Source organism: Gobio gobio (assembly GCF_949357685.1).
Source record: "Gobio gobio genome assembly, chromosome: 2".
NCBI classification, from domain to species: domain Eukaryota; kingdom Metazoa; phylum Chordata; class Actinopteri; order Cypriniformes; family Gobionidae; genus Gobio; species Gobio gobio.
Window position 1 is genome coordinate 58,765,754 of NC_137098.1, and position 16,718 is coordinate 58,782,471.

Genomic DNA, 16,718 nt, shown 5'->3' on the forward strand with positions numbered 1-16,718 from the left:
ACACACACTGTGGACACACATCTGTGTTCAAACACCATGTAAAAGTTCACAGTTCACAACATTCACAGTTCTCTGATGCTGGTTAATGGTCACATGACATTCAGGTAAACAAATAAAATATTTGAATATACAATTTATTTATGTATATATATACCGATCAGGCATAACATTATGACAGGTGAAGTGATAATCTCTTCATCACGGCACCTGTTAGTGGGTGGGATATATTAGGCAGCAAGTGAACATTTTGTCCTCAAAGTTGATGTGTTAGAAGCAGGAAAAATGGGCAAGCGTAAGGATTTGAGCGAGTTTGACAAGGGCCAAATTGTGATGGCTAGACGACTGGGTCAGAGCATCTCCAAAACTGCAGCTCTTGTAGGGTGTTCCGGTCTGCAGTGGTCAGTATCTATCAAAAGTGGTCCAAGGAAGGAACAGAAGTGAAACAGCGGCAGGGTCATGAGTGGCCACGGCTCATTGATGCACGTGGGGAGCGAAGGCTGGCCGGTGTGGTCCGATCAAACAGACGAGCTACTGTAGCTCAAATTGCTCAAGAAGTTAATGCTGGTTCTGATAGAAAGGTGTCAGAATACACAGTGCATCACGTACTGTGACACGCACCACCTACCTAAGCATTGTTGCAGACCATGAACACTTTTTCATGGAAATTCCCTGGTGGCTCTGGTCTCTTTCAGCAGGATAATGCACCCTGCCACAAAGAAAAATGGTTCAGGAATGGTTTGAGGAGCACAACAACGAGTTTGAGGTTTTGACCTTTTGGCCTCCAAATTCCCCAGATCTCAATCCAATCGAGCATCTGTGGGATGTGCTGAACAAACAAGTCCGATCCATGGAGGCCCCACCTCGCAACTTACAGGACTTAAATGATCTGCTGCTAACATCTTGGTGCCAGATACCACAGCACAACTTCACCACAACTTCTTATTTTAATGATTTAACTAATTATTAGCTTTTCATCATCTCACAAACTCCCTGAAGTTTCCTTACAAGCCCCAGTTTGTGAAACCCCGTTGTAAGGGAACTGGATCAGGACATGATGTAGTCTGGATTTGAACCTTAATTTCCCACATGAGAACCACAGACCATCTGGAGCACATGCTAACTGTTGAGTTGTCTTTTTATCTGCCTGTATCGGCTCTACCTGAACGCATATACACTGGTATAATGGAAGTTTTAGAGCTTATGAAGAGGCAACCGTACTCTGAGAGGTTATATTACATTGTGTTTAGCGTTGAAGCAAAAGGCTACAAATGTTATTATTCATATTTCAGCAGAGCAGGAGGGAACGTTCATTTCTGTCAGATCACTTATTCACACAGCACAGGCTGAGCAGACAGCTGTCTGGTGGATGAAGGTGAGGAGTAGTTAATGGTGTTTAGTGTCCTGCTGAGAAGACAGACCCGCATCAACCCGTCTGTTCGAGCTGACGGTCCTTCAGTACAGCCTGGGCGCGTCTCATTGCCCCGTCCCTGCAGATGGCAGATTGTGTGAAGATGTTGAAACTAAAAGTGAACTGTTTATTTTGAGAACCACAGCTCGAGTGTCATCAAGTGGTGCGTTCTTGTTTGGCGCAGATGGCACTGAAATTCCGGGGCCCTCATTGGAGAAACGTGTCGAGTTCTTCGTCTTGAAAGCAGCACTTGTGCGAACGCCAAAACATTTCCTGCTTTCTGTTTGGTCTGAATGTGACTCTTAATCCCGACTGAACTCCGTCACAGTCCCAGAGGTGGCGTTTGGCGGCGCTCACATCAATCTAATTCTCATGCTTTCATCTCTAAACCACAGACATCTCAGCAGTCAAGAGCTGCTCTTGGAGCTTGTCATGTTAGCACAAGGCCAAAGCCACTTGAAGTGCTTGTGGTGCTCGGAAAGCCACTTGCGCAAAACATGTGTGGACTCTACTTGTGTCACTTTCTAATTTTAACTTGATTTATTTTCATTTTTTATTTAATTATTTACTTATTTTTTTTATTTTAAATGTAATTTTTTTTTCACAAAATATGCTGCTATTATATATATATATATATATATATATATATATATATATATATATATATATATATATATATATATATATATATATATATATATATATATATATATATATTAGTGATTAATCAAATCGATTAATCGCTTCTAACATAGAAGTTTGTGTTTATAATGTATACACACACATATATAAGGGTAAATGTATACACACACACATATATATATATATATATATATATATATATATATATATATATATATATATATTATATAAACATAGACTTTTATGTTAGATGCGATTAATCGCAATTAATCGATTTGACAGCACTGTTATATTTTTATTCTATTATATTTATCCTTATAGTCTTAATAACAATACGCAAATGATGTGTTATTAACTGAAAAAGTTGGAATTTGCAGTATCCTAACAAAAAAAATGCAACATAACCATATTTGGATTAGAATACAGATAAATGCAATTGAGTCGTTCATATGTAAAATAATAATTTATATAATTTTATATTTATTTTTGCTGTATGAAATATAGACAACTATCATTTTGCGATGAATAGTTGATGAGAAAGTGTTTTATTATAGGAAAGTGCTCTTCAGGAAATATTGTTCTTACAGAGTTAAATCTTTCTGTAATCTAGTGCTGGTGATGTAAATTAGCACTAGAGGATGTAAATAGGTGTAAACAAGTATCCACAGTTAAATATCCAACATTAGCCAATACTGATAAAAAACAAGATTTTTTTTGCTGATATATAATGTGTCATGCATCCCTAAACAGAATTGATTAAAATAACAATTTGTGTTGGAATCATATTTCACTAGTATAATTTAAGGTTATCCCATCTCAGCTACTATGACTGTGTTACCTACCAGATCTTTCAGATAGCCAGCTAACATTCATTTATTAAATGCCAATATGATACTTTAGGTTTCCTAGCAGAGGTTAGCACATTTTAAATGAGTGGAGTGTCGATTAAAGGGCTGCGATCTCTCTGACTGAGAGGCATGTCTTTTTCATCTTCATGCTTTTGTGTGGTAACTGTCTAAAATGGGCCATTCTCCTCCAGGAATTGAGGTTTCCTTTCCCTGATGGGTGACAGGACGGCTAATTTAACTATGCCGAAATCTGATCACAGGCTGAGGGAAAACACTTAAAAGCAGGGCACTTTTAGGTCACACTGGGAGTATAATTACGGTTTCGGGGTCACGGTAGAGATGCAGGGAGCGGGGCATGAGAAAACTAAGGACAGACCTTTTGCAGCTTTTACAAAAGCATCCAGTGTGTGTGACTAAATTTGATGAAATACGTCTGTTTGAGTTGTCGTGGGTAAATGGACTGCGCTTCTTTGTCTTGGGTGCTCAGAGGATAATAGTGTGTGTTTCTTTATTTTCCCTGTCTGTCTTAATGAGAAGCTTTAGTTGTGCACTGTTTCTTTTTGATCATTTAGGGACAAAAAAGATCTGTGATCACGGCCGTATAGCGTCATCCTATCTGTTTGATACTCTGAATTCAACTGTCAATATGATTATTTTGGTCTCTTGTTTGGATCACATAACTATTTTGGAATCAATATGCTCTTCTTAATAATAGCAGATTTTTTGTTTTTGTTGAGTCTACTCAAATAGGTTTTCATGTTTCATTCAACACAGCATTTTCACATAATGTCACATTGTTGCAGCACCTCTCTTCCCAGTCTGTCAGTAATGCTCTGTTTAGTTCCTGTCTCTATTTTCAGCCCCTCCTTCCGAAAAGTTTGTGCTGATTGGTCGGCTGGACCAGTGTGTTACGTTATGAGACAGAGCGACACACGTCATAATCTGAAAACCACGCCCACCGTGGGGGAAAACAATCAAACCGTCTCCAATGACTTTGTATTGCGTGAGGCGGCCTCCTTGTCATTTCTGACTTATAACAAAGAACAGAACAATGTCTACAAGCTGTACAGCAAATAAGCTAAACAAAACCCAGAACCAAAAACCCAGAAGTTTTTATAAGCTGTTGACCCAAAAAACGAGCGTTTAAGGACACAAAAGTGGATACAGGCCATTGAGACAGAGCACGACATGTTATATTACACTGAGAACTACGGGGACTAGAGGGGAACGTAACCATCCTCAGGAAATATAACATATAAAACTGACATTTGGATATTTGACTTAATAGTGACAAAATGTTTACTGCACACATAGGCATACTGAGTATCAAGATCCCAAAATTGACCCATTCTTCCTTCTGATGCCTGAAGTTTTATTGCCTGTATCTACTTTGTCTCCTTAAACGCTTGTTTTTTTGGGTTGACAGCTTTTAAAACTTATTTCTGTGTTTTGTAGCTTGTTTGCTGTACACCTTGTCACATAGCAGCTTTTAGACATTGTTCAGTTTTTTTGTTAGAAGTTAGAAATGATAAGGAGGCCGCTTCACGCAATACAAAGTCAATGGAGAGTGTCGGATTGTTTATTTTGCATATGCCTTTGGGAGGGAATTATTTAAATGAGGAATATTGTGACGTGTTCGTTCCCGGAAGAAAACTCAAGACTACACTCGAGGCGTTTCAGGGAGCGGTCTGTGCAGTCTGTGTACTGATATAGTGAATAACTCCCTTCGGACTGACTCTTTGTAACTATGTAGATCTTTTTATGTTCAAACAGCAACATTACACACTAAAGAAATTTGAAAATGTAAAAAGGCATAATAGGACAACGCTAATAAGCAAAGAGGTGGATATTATTTCCCCATAGACCAACTCTCTTGAGCGGTTTTCCATCTGCCTTGGGTAATAGACCTATTCAGCCTAGTAACAATGACTGTCCTAGTTATGGACAAACCTACAGTATAACATTGCTTGTACTTTAATGGCTTTACACACAACTGACACACAACAACAATGTGGGATTAATACATGGCATTCAAACCTCTATTGACCACAACGTAATACAAAATCATCCAGTGTTGAGGAAGCTACTCTTTTTTTATTTAATTAACTAAATGTATATATCTTTGACCATTTTTATAGTTTTTTGCCTTTTTTGTGCAGTAGAGAGCCAACAGGAAAAATACTGTGTAGGGAGAGACAATCTCTATTTTTATCTATTCTGATTAAAGGATTTAGTTCACTTCAGAATCACAATTTCCTGATTTTCTCACCTCCATGTCATCCAAGATGTTCATGTCTTACATTCCAGGATTTTTCTCCATATAGTGGACTTCAACGGCAACCAACGGGTTGTAGGTCTAAATTGCAGTTTCAATGCAGCTTCAAAGAGCTCTACACGATCTCAGCTAAAGACTAAGGGTCTTAACTAGCCAAATGATCAGTCATTTTCTAAAGAAAAAAAACACACAAAAGCTCGTCTTGCACTGCTTTGCGCCACGCATTACGTAATCACGTTGAAAGGGTCACGCTTCACTAAGTGGAAGTGCCGACCCAGTGCCGAAAAGCTCTCATTTTCTCCTCCAACTTCACAATCACCCAACATCATTGTTTTACCTTTTTTTTGTAAAGGGTGTTTGATTTAGTCTTTGCATGGTCGCTTTAACACTGGGTCGGTACTTCGACTTCAACAAATGTGATTATGTAATGTGTGGCGCATCGCAAAGCTGTTCAAGACAATTTTTGGTTAAAAAGTATATAAATTAGAATTATTTTTTGAATATAACAAATCGTTTCGCTAGATAAGACCCTCATTCCTCGGCTGTGATCATGTAGAGCACTTTTTAAGCTGTACTGAAACTGCAATTTGGACCTTCAACCCCGTTGGTTGCCGTTGAAGTCCACTATATGGAGAAAAATCCTGGAATGTTTTCCTCAAAAACGTAATTTCTTTTTGACCGAGGAAAGAAAGACATTTACATCTTGGATGACATCTGGAAATGTTAATTCTGAAGTGAACTAATTCTTTAAAGCAAGCATTTCCACTTCAAATTATGTATCACCATTAAAAATAAAATAATACATGCGCATCAGCCAAATGAAAGGGGGCGCTCTCTGTTACCATGACGTCATAATTGATTGCACTCTCCACCTCAAATTGACTCCCCCTGACCTGAAAAATCAATCACTGCTCATTCACTTTCACTACAGTCCACACCTAACCTTCATGAACCAGAGGGGTCTGTATGTGTTCTCCAATCCTCTGGACAGCTCTCAGGAAAGCAGTTCTTTATTTCACCACATATCTTGAAAAATTATGTATTTTTAGTATTTTATAATAATATAATAATAATTCTACCGTTCAAAAGTTTTTTGGGTCGGTGGGATGTTTCAATGTTTTTTAAAGTAGTCTCTTATGCTCACAAAGTCTGCATTTATTTGACCAAAAATACAGTAAAAGCTGAAATATTTGTTTGTAGAAACGAATGCATTTTTTCAGGATTCTTTGATCAATAGAAAGGTTATTGCAATTTGTTTAATCTGTTGTAACTTTGTTAAAAGTATTCGCTGCCACTTTAGATATACATGTAATGCATCCTTGCTGAATAAAAGCATTCATTTCTTTTTAGAAACATCTGCAGAAGAGGAAACGTTCTCAGAACTCTATAGCTAACGTTCTGGCAAGGTTCTCTCAAAGTTACCAACAAACTCTTCCAGTAACATTAATAAAATGTTTTTAAGAGCTATCTAGTCTTTAATAATGTTCTCAAAACATTAGCACAAAAACAGTATTTATACATCATTCATGAAACGTTTAGTTGGACGTTCATCGAATGTTTTTTACTTCTTGTTTTAAAATGTTTGACATTCAAAAATGTGTGTTCTCAATGTTTAACATGATCAAATGGATCAATCCCTTAGAGTTTTTGCTAACCGTTGCATAAACAAACAAAATAAAAACTGTTGAAAACAATAAAAAAAACGGGTTGTTTTGAACATTCTGGATTTCCGTAACTTAATGGGAACGTTAGCAAGCGTTCTTAGAACACATCTTTGTTAGCTGTGCTACTGCTACTGAACAATTCTGTGTATTTAATTTTATTTAAGAAAAAAAAGGATACATAGATGCATTTTGGATAGATAGTTATTGATGAAATTCCTAGGCCTATTGGTACATCAGCAAATGGAGCCTCTTGACTGCAAGATAATGAACATTAAGGTCAAGTTGGAGTGACCCGGAAAGCTCAGCCAAAGGAAAGAATACATTTGCTTTAGAAATTGAATTTGTATGCCGGTTAGAGTAGAGGAGCATAAATAAATAAGGCATCTGTGATCTGTGTGTCTGGCCGTGTGCATTATTAGATTAGAGCTCTAATCAAGACACTCCAGAGGAGAGTTACTCACTTTACACCACTCTGTGACACAACACAGATGGCAGGAGAGAAGAGTGGCTTAACTTCATGTTTTAATAGGGTGAAACTGAAAGGGATTTTGTACTAGATCACATCTACTCAATGCTGTTCTTAAGATGAAGACTGCTTTTTTGTGAGCGAGTTGCATGTGTGTGCGCAAACGTTGCAGGTCTTGATGTCGATGGTCTTGTACGATTTAGCACTGGGCTTGCCTTGATCTTTGCCTTTGGAACTTGCTGAGCGTTATGTTTGGTTTTGTGTGGTGCAGAGGGGGGTTTGAGGACCATCCGTCACCCTTCTCACCACCCCAACACACATTCTTGGTTGTTGTCACCACCTCTCAAGTAGCCGTCAGACCTCCCACATACTCTGTTTCTCCCTGTAAATGTAGAGCCGATGTGCATGTGTGTTTGCATATGTTTGTGGACATATACATTCTGTGTGCATGTGTGAAAAGACAGTTTTAAAGCTCTACTTGACAACAGTAAACCTTTAGAGACCAACATCAGCTATAGATGTGTTTTTAGTGACTGAAGCAGGAAAAGGAGCATTAATCTTGGCTACCATTGCTATGTTTCCATCAAATGTTGTGAATTTAACTTATGCACCAAATTGGAATATCGCATGAAACATGAGTAATGAGTAATGAGTAAAGTACAGTTTCCATCCCATGTGTTCAAAGAGAACAAAATCGTAATTTCCTGGGAAATTGGCTCAAAATATTTGTTATAAAATGGAAGTTGCTGAAATCGTGGAAGAAACTGTGGAAACTCGTTTTTCGTAAACCATAAATGACTTGCGTCTCAGAGCCCATGCTGTCATGTTATCTTGCGATCGGATGCCTGGTGTGAACGCAGTCATGTGACACGCTTCTGGGAGGGAATTCAACCAAATAATTTCGATGACAGTCTTTAGCTCAGGCATTTTAGAATGATTAAACCAACATTTGTGATGCTGTACAATGAAATTGCTCCACTGGTTATCAAATCATATTCACTGTTGAGGCAAAGAGTATTTTGTTGGGGTGCATTAGTTTTTTTATGCACGTTTTTTTAATTGATGCGCATCCTGGTGTTTCCATCCAGCGTTTTTTATACGATATCCCAAAATGTGCATAAAAAAGATGGATGGAAATATGACTAATGTCTTTGTTTTTGGTTACATAAAAGTTTGCAATTGTTGATATTTGGGTCAGTCGTAAGATCAAGACTTAAAGGCATAGTTCAACCAAAAATGTTCTCATCATTTCACAAAGAGTTGATGGGCCCCATTGACTTTCCCATGGGAAAAAAAATACTATGAAAGTAAATGGGTTACTAACATTCTTCAAAATATCCTCTTTTGTGTTCAACAGAAGAAAGAAATCAATACAGGTTTGGAACAACTTGAGGGTGAGTAAATGATGACAGAATTTTTTGGGTGAACTGTCCCTTTAAGAAGACATCATCATTTAAAATGGGTTCAAAAAGATTTGTGAGACTCTAAGAGGGAAACAATTAGGAAATGAAAGTCATGAGTAAAACCGATACACTGATTATCTCTTCATCACGGCACCTGTTAGTGGGTGGGATATATTAGGCAGCAAGTTAAAATTTTGTCCTCAAAGTTGATGTGTTAGAAGCAGGAAAAATGGGTAAGCGTAAAGATTTGAGCGAGTTTGACAAGAGCCAAATTGTGCTCTGACTGGGTCAGAGCATCTCCAAAACTGCAGCTCTTGTGGGGTGTTCCTGGTCTGCAGTGGTCAGTATCTATCAAAAGTGGTCCACAGTGGTGAACCGGCGACAGGGTCATGGGCGGCCACGGCTCATTGATGCATTTGGGGAGCGAAGGCTGACCCGTGTGGTCCAATCAAACAGACGAGCTACTGTAGCTCAAATTGCTCAAGAAGTTAATGCTGGTTCTGATGTGTCAGAATACACAGTCCATCGCAGTTTGTTGCGTATGGGACTGCATAGCCGCAGATTAGTCAGGGTGCCAGGGTGAAATTGTTCAGAATGTCAGTTCATTCAGTTGAAATATTTAATACGTATAGTATTCTCTGTTTATTAATTTAGGATTATTTGCTAATTAATATTCACATTATATTAAATTTGAACTGGAATTATTTTAAAAAAATTTACTAGGTGAAGCAGTAATAATCTGAGATGGCTCTGCCTTGGCATTTGACACTAAGTGTGACACGTAGAGAGAGGTATATTAAGCAAGAGTTTCTCGACGATGCTCCAGAATGCATTTCACAGCTAAAATTACCCCCCCCCCCCCAACACACACACACACACCGCTGACTTGATTACAGGCGTAAATGTCGCTGGGCGTCCTCTGGGCTTCAGTGTTTATGAGCGCGCTTCACCTGTGAAAGCATTATGGCTCTGAACGTGAGGATGTACATCCCAGAGAGACGCCACAGCAGGTCGTCCAGCGATCACTACAGAACGGTAAGACTGCACTGCTGTGGAGAGCGGGACGTCCCTGCTGATATCTGTAGGCAGTCAGCAGGGGATATATTTACACGCAGCAGGTACTGTAAATGCGGTCCAGACTTACTGTGCAAGTTACTGCAAGCTGAGCTGAAGGACTTTTAAGATGTTTGTGGGTTGATTGAGGCTAAGATTAGCTTTCTAGGACTAGAGATTACACATACATCTCAACCAGGTCAGTGAAATATAAAAACCAATAAAGTATACGGCTGGTCAAGTTCTGTATGTTCTGTATCATTTCATTGGTGTACTATTTACTTAAATAGTATACAATTAGTACATCTTTATGGTGTTATTGGTGAATGTGAAGAAAAAACTAATGATTGTCTGTAACATCAAGTCTAAAACTTTAACATCAAATTCCTAAAACTACCTGATAGGATTGAATCAACAAGAATATATTGGATTTTTTTATTTGAATATATTTATTTCCCAAATGCCGTTCCTAAAATGTTTAAAATGTGAATGCTGGTGTTAAAGATGCAGCTGAACAGGACAGTCACGTTTCACTGCTGATTCTGGCTGGTTTATCTTGTGGACTAACACTACGATTCAAAAGTTTGGGGTCAGTAAGATTTTGTGTTTTTGAAAGAAGTTTCATATGCTCACCAAGGCTGCATTTATTTAATCTAAATGTTGTCAAACATTATTGCAATTTAAAATTGTAATATTTCCTGTTGGGATGTATTCATTACTCCAGTCTTCAGTCACATGATCCTTCAGAAATCACTCTAATATGCTGATTTGCTTCTCAAGATACATTTATTATTAATGTCAATGTTGAAAACTGTTCTGCTGCTTAATATGTTCTTTGATGAATAGAAAAATTAATAGAATAGATGAATAGAAAGTTCACAAGAACAGCATTCAGTACTTCTAATATCAGTTTTAAATGTCATTTTTGATTAATGTAATTCATCCTTCCGGTATACTTTAAAAAAAATAATAAAATAAAATCTTGCTGACCCCAAACTTTTGAATCGTAGTGTTAGTCCGCAAGATAAACTCGTAGCAAACCAGTCAGAATCAGCAGTGAAATGCATGCTGGTCTGAGCTGTTAGCAGGGCCGTTATCTGACCCAACATTCACCTCAGTAAATGATCTATTGTAATTACTTTAAAGTATGCTACTTTATTATTTAAAGGCCTCTCTCGTGAACGTGAATGTAAGCTCTGTAGCTTCTGCCTGTCGTGCCTGTGGGAACAATTCTGTGTCTGTGACTAACACGGGCCGCCCTGTTATTAGTGTTTGACACGAGAGCCTTTGTAGTTGAACAGTGTTCTACCTCCCCGCTTTGAGTTTAAACATGAGTCCGAGTGACAGCTGTTGGTAAATTGTTGAAAACTTGCCACACTCAGGAAGCCCCCGTTTGATATCCCCGTCTTACTCACACAGGTATAGTTAAACACACTCATCAGCAAATGCGTGCAGCCGCCACCTGTTGGTTTGCACCAGAGTTGTCCTGTGATAAATCCCCCCTCGGGCACGTCTGTGAACTCAGAGAACAGCTCATGCTCGGGTCAAAAGTGGACCCGGACAAAGCAACAGCCTCAGAAGTGCGCAGAAATAATAGATGCTAGTGTATGATGTCCACACAACAAAGCAGGATTTGTGTGGGGAAGATTTTCTAAGTGCTGCTTTTGTGCGTGCGTGACTGAAGTGTCCTGCCTCATGACTCAGAATATAAAGGTCAGTCTATTTCACAGCATAAATGTCATCAGAAGTGCTGATTCAGGTGGCATACAGTATATGTTAGTAATCAAGTATGGCTTTCACTATTGAGGAAAATATCTCAATGGAGATATTTCATTCAGACATGTTAACTTCAAAGTCATTTTTAATTTTACACATAAAGAAATCAGTGGGGTCGGTAAGATGATTGTTGTTGTTGTTGTTGTTTTTAAAGAAGCCTCTTCTGGGGGGTATTCCAGAAAGCAAGGTTAACTTACCGTCACATATACCCTGAACCAGGCACGTGCAGAGGGGGGGGGCTTTGGGTGCTCGAGCCCCTGCCCTTTTTCAAAATGAATCAAAAGTGCCCCTCTCAGACAAATATCAATGATAATATCGTGGTCAATAAAACTAAATAAATGTGATTATTATAACATGAAACTGCATACAATAGTAACGGACGGCTCAAAAGTCGGACAATTTCTGTTGAGGCGTTGCCGTAACGCGTTGCTATGGGTCGCGTGCGTTTTGATTGATTGCTGATTTTCCACTGTTCGGAAACGGCTCTCGAGCCAAATATGGTCCTTTCAGAGAGTGTGTGGCCTCACGGGAAAAAAGTAAACCAATATTTTTTTTTCATCCATAATCAGAGCTAATGTGATGATTTAATTACAAAGCTATATATTAGCTATATATTTTAAAGTATTACACAATTCACCAATGCCCGTTTGTCATGTATAGGCTATACACCAACCAATCGTGATCTGGCAAAGCAAGTTCAAATTCCATTGGGCGATGTGAAGCGGTAATTTTCTGTTCTTATTCATAAATCGGTTGAAAATTACATGGACAGACAAACTAACGTTTGTGGTACAATTTCCTGCGGTTTGGCTCATTTTATAAATTGCATCACTGACAAAATGGATTTTAACAGACAACAAACAAATTCCTGCACAAAACCACAGCATCAAAAGTCGCATTAATGGTAAGTAGTGTTAATTTCACTTGTATTTATGTAGCCTATATTGATACATAATTTACTATTTCATGAAACTATCAAAGTTATAACCAAGTGCCACCGGCACCTACAGGCCTATTAGGCTATGTGAAGTGTAGACTGGCGAAATGGTTACGTGAAAGGACTTTATTATACTATTTTTGAATATTATGCAGCATTATGAAATAAGTCTCTTATGTTCATCAAGCCTGCATTTATTTGATAAAAAACTGCAATATTGCGAAATATATTAAAATAATGGTTTTCTATTTTAAAATAATTTAAAATATAATTTATTCCTGTGATCACAGCTGTATTTTCAGCATCATTACTCCACTCTTCAGTGTCACATGATCATTCAGAAATCATTCTAATATGAGGATTTAATGTCAATGGTGGAAACTGTGATACTCTTTTCAAGATTCTTTGATAAATAAAAAGTTAAAAAGAACACAATGTAATAATATTTTAGGCTACTGTTTTTTTTCTGAATTTTTGATTCAATAAATGTAGTCTTGATGAGCATAAGGATATATAAACACACACACATATATATATATATATATATATGTTATGTATAAATATTATTATATATTATATATAAATATTTACATATTTATATATATATTTACATATATATATATATTTACATATTGCCCCTTTTGTACATTTGAGCCCCTGCCCCTGACGAACTCTCTGCACGGCCCTGCCCTGAACTCTCGGTTGATTAACCCAAACCTTGCTTACTCGAGGTGTGCTGATTACAAAAAAACGTCCGGGAGTAAGTTCAGACGACTCAGAGTATGTTAACCGTGAACACGCAAGACATTCTCAACAGAGCGACAAATCGATGATTCACCATGGAAACAGAGCTAAAGAAAAAGCTTGCCATTCTTCTTTTGTTTAATGGCGTGTTACATAACCCACTTAGTGCACATCGCCACCTATTTGGTGGTTATGCAATAATTTTTTTAATGTCTATGTTTAATAAGTGATCTTTATTCACTGAGAATAAGGATTCTATTGTTTGTGTGATGCTAATTCATTGAATGCAGATCCATGTGTGAGATGACAATAAAATAAATAATACATATATTTGAATTGAATTAACATTTTAAACTTTTTTTGTTTTGTATTCTAATTCTTTAGAATATATAATATTGTATATTATATAACTGAAACAAATTAGGTTATATTAATAACTAAATTCGTTATAAAACACATCTGAATACCTCTTAAGCAAACTAACCCTGGATCATGAGCTGCTCTGGAGCAGGTTATGTTCAGAGAGTGAGTTGCCATGGTTACTTACATACTCTGAAAGTTACCTCCGTTTTTGGAACTGAAAGTTGAGGTTATCCACTTGCTTACTCTTAAACATACCTGGGTATGTCTCACAACCTGCTTTCTGGTATACCCCCCTTCTCACAAAAGGCTGCATTTATTTATTATTGAAAAACAGTACTAATATTGTGAAAAATAATAATAATAATACATTTTATATATTTTAAAATGTAATTTATTCAGAAATCATTGTAATATGCTGAATTGCTCCTCAATAAACATGTTATCAATGTTAAAAATTGTTCTGCTTAATATTTTTGTGGAAACCATGATACTTTTTCAGGATTTTTGGATGAATAGAAAGTTCAGAAGAACAGCATTAAGTTGAAATGTTTTTTCTTTTTACATTATAAATGTCTTTACTGTCATTTTTGATTTTGGAGTTTAATGCGTCCTTGTTGAATAAAAGTATTAATTTCTTAAAACAATAAAAATAATGAATATCTTACTGCCCCCAAAATGTTTTGACTGGTAGTGTGGTAAAAAAAAAAAAACATCTTTACACATAATTTTCTTTAACTTTTGTGCATTAAGAAATGCATATTTTTCGTAAATATGGTCAAAATCACGATGAAGATCCCAGTCATATCAGTGGCCAACGATATGAACACTTTTGATTTAGTGTGATTATGCCATTGCCAAGATCCAAGACCACTGTCCTTTCAGCCAGTAAAACATCAAAAATGATACTGCAACTTTAAGACATTGATACAAATAGTCTCAATGCAGAATAAATACCGGTACTCATTTCTTTTGACATGAAAAGGCAGTGTTTACATGGTGGTGTCCTGGTTCAATCTGACACACAGGTGTCATCTGTAATTTCCTCAGCATTACTTCTCTTCTGTAGCTTGGAGGCATGTTTACCCTTACCTTCACTTCACTGTCTTCACCTCACCTTTAATCACATCTGACTCACTTAGCCCGCACAACTTCAAAGCATCAACATTTAGACATTTCTCCATTGACTTTGGTCATTGATCTCCGTAATTATATGGGCTTTGCGTGCTGTTTTAAGTAGAAATGACTCTAGCGAGAGGGATTTGAGGGAGAGCGTGTTTATTTTGATGGTACAGGGACTGAGGGTGCACCTGTTATTTCTGATTCCTCACAACACTGCAATAATACCATCAGTCTTTATTTACTCGTGAAACACTCCACACAAGCTCTTCAACCCCCATGTGGGAATGTGTTTGACTGCTGCCAGGCCTTTGATTGTGTGTGTAAAGCTTGCATCATATACAACAAAAAACAACTCTCTGAATTAGAAAAGTACCTATTGTATGTTGTTTATGTGGAAATGTATTATTAGTTCATTGAATATGCTAAAACAAAACTAAAAACGTGTTTAAAGTAAGCTTTTCCTTTATATTTCCCCAAACAAACGTGATGATTTGGGCATCTCCGCGTTTTAATGCTCGTTGCACTAACGTTACGTGTTTTCCGCTTTCCCTAACTTGTAATGGGACGCGGAATGTTTTTGGACAGCAAACAACACATGACTCCTTTCAAACCCATTCAGAGGTTTAATTTAAGCTCCCTCGGGGTCTCCCTCCTCCTGTCCCAGTGAAGGGGCTTTTCTGTGATGTCAGACGGGAGAATTCGAGCATTATTGGTGCTGAATAACTTGAGTAAGGCACAATGGAGTTGGTTTGAATAGAGCGCGGAGCCGGAGAGACGCGGCGGTCGGTCCTCTCGCGGTTACGGATATGTCGCGGTGAATCCAAGCCGTTTGAAACTTTGTTGATGGATGGATTTATAAGCAAGGTTTCTCCTCTCGTGTTGACAGATCTACACGGACTGGGCGAATCACTACTTGGCCAAATCGGGACACAAGCGTCTGATTAAAGACCTGCAGCAGGATGTGAGCGATGGCGTGCTGCTGGCTGAGATCATCCAGGTTATCGGTGAGCGATTCACTTTCTATAACAGGCGAAAAGAATTGAGCAAAGATTTTCTGTGCTAGATGTACATATTTTGCATAGCTACTCTATATTTCAGTAAGAAGTTAATAAAATGCTATAATTGACTTTTTATCGAATTATTGTTAGTATTTCTATATTTATTTATTTAATGTGTTGTAAGCTCGACCAAAATAGGCATAATGCGTAGACTATTTATTAAAAATAAATACATCACAGAGTATTGTAAATTAATAATCTGTGACATGTGATTAAATAAGTATGCATTTATATCTAAACAGTACTTGTGAGTTTAAAGCATGCATTTATTAGACCAAAATATTGGATTTAATAAACTATATTAGAAATGCATTACAAACTATTGCTGCTTTTATTGATTTATTTTGATCATCTGGTGCTCAGTGTATTGATTTATTAGACTAAAATGAGATAATATTGGATTCATATTACATAACCAAATTATCAAAAAAGATGATATTATAAATACATAATTTGTGACGTAAAGTATATTTCTTGAATTGTAAACATGCATTTTTCACTAACATTTAATTGATTAAATTATACTTAAAATAAATAGTACAAACTATTATATTTAATTAATCATTTATTGTCTTTATTTTCTTCAAAACAGTGTCTTTCAGTCAATTTTAAGTTTGATCTGTCATGACTATTAATTACCGCACTAGATCTAGCTAATTGCAATGGGAGTTTTTAATGGTTTAATACTATTCACATACTTCTGAGTGCTCCGTAAGAAAATTGATCCCTACTATTCTTGCCTTGGGCATACAAAAATAGAGTTTTTCTTTACCTCTGTCCTCCAAAAATATGTTGCAAGAGCCGGAAAGCATTTGGTTACTTAACAGCAGAAAGTACAGTGTTGTGGGGTAAAGTGCCGGTGGTGTTATATGACTCATCATTGTGGTCATCCCACTTTGTCCTCTTGTCTTTTCCTTTCTCAAGGGAATGACACACTGGCCAATTGAAGCTGAAATCCGACC

At 37.2% G+C, this 16,718-nt stretch overlaps 1 protein-coding gene across 3 annotated transcripts in view; it reads left to right on the top strand.

Annotated features, from left to right (window-relative positions):
* nav2a (neuron navigator 2a) overlaps window positions 1-16,718 on the top strand; it is a 118,114-nt gene that overhangs the window by 13,221 nt on the left and 88,175 nt on the right. For 2 of the 3 annotated variants that reach the window (XM_079810922.1, XM_079810923.1), the window contains exon 2: window positions 15,585-15,702. The exons of the other annotated variant lie outside the window; for it this stretch is intronic. In XM_079810922.1, coding sequence (XP_079667048.1) covers window positions 15,585-15,702 — 118 coding nt within the window. The remainder of the gene's footprint in view (window positions 1-15,584; window positions 15,703-16,718) is intronic. 3 annotated transcript variants of the gene reach the window in all.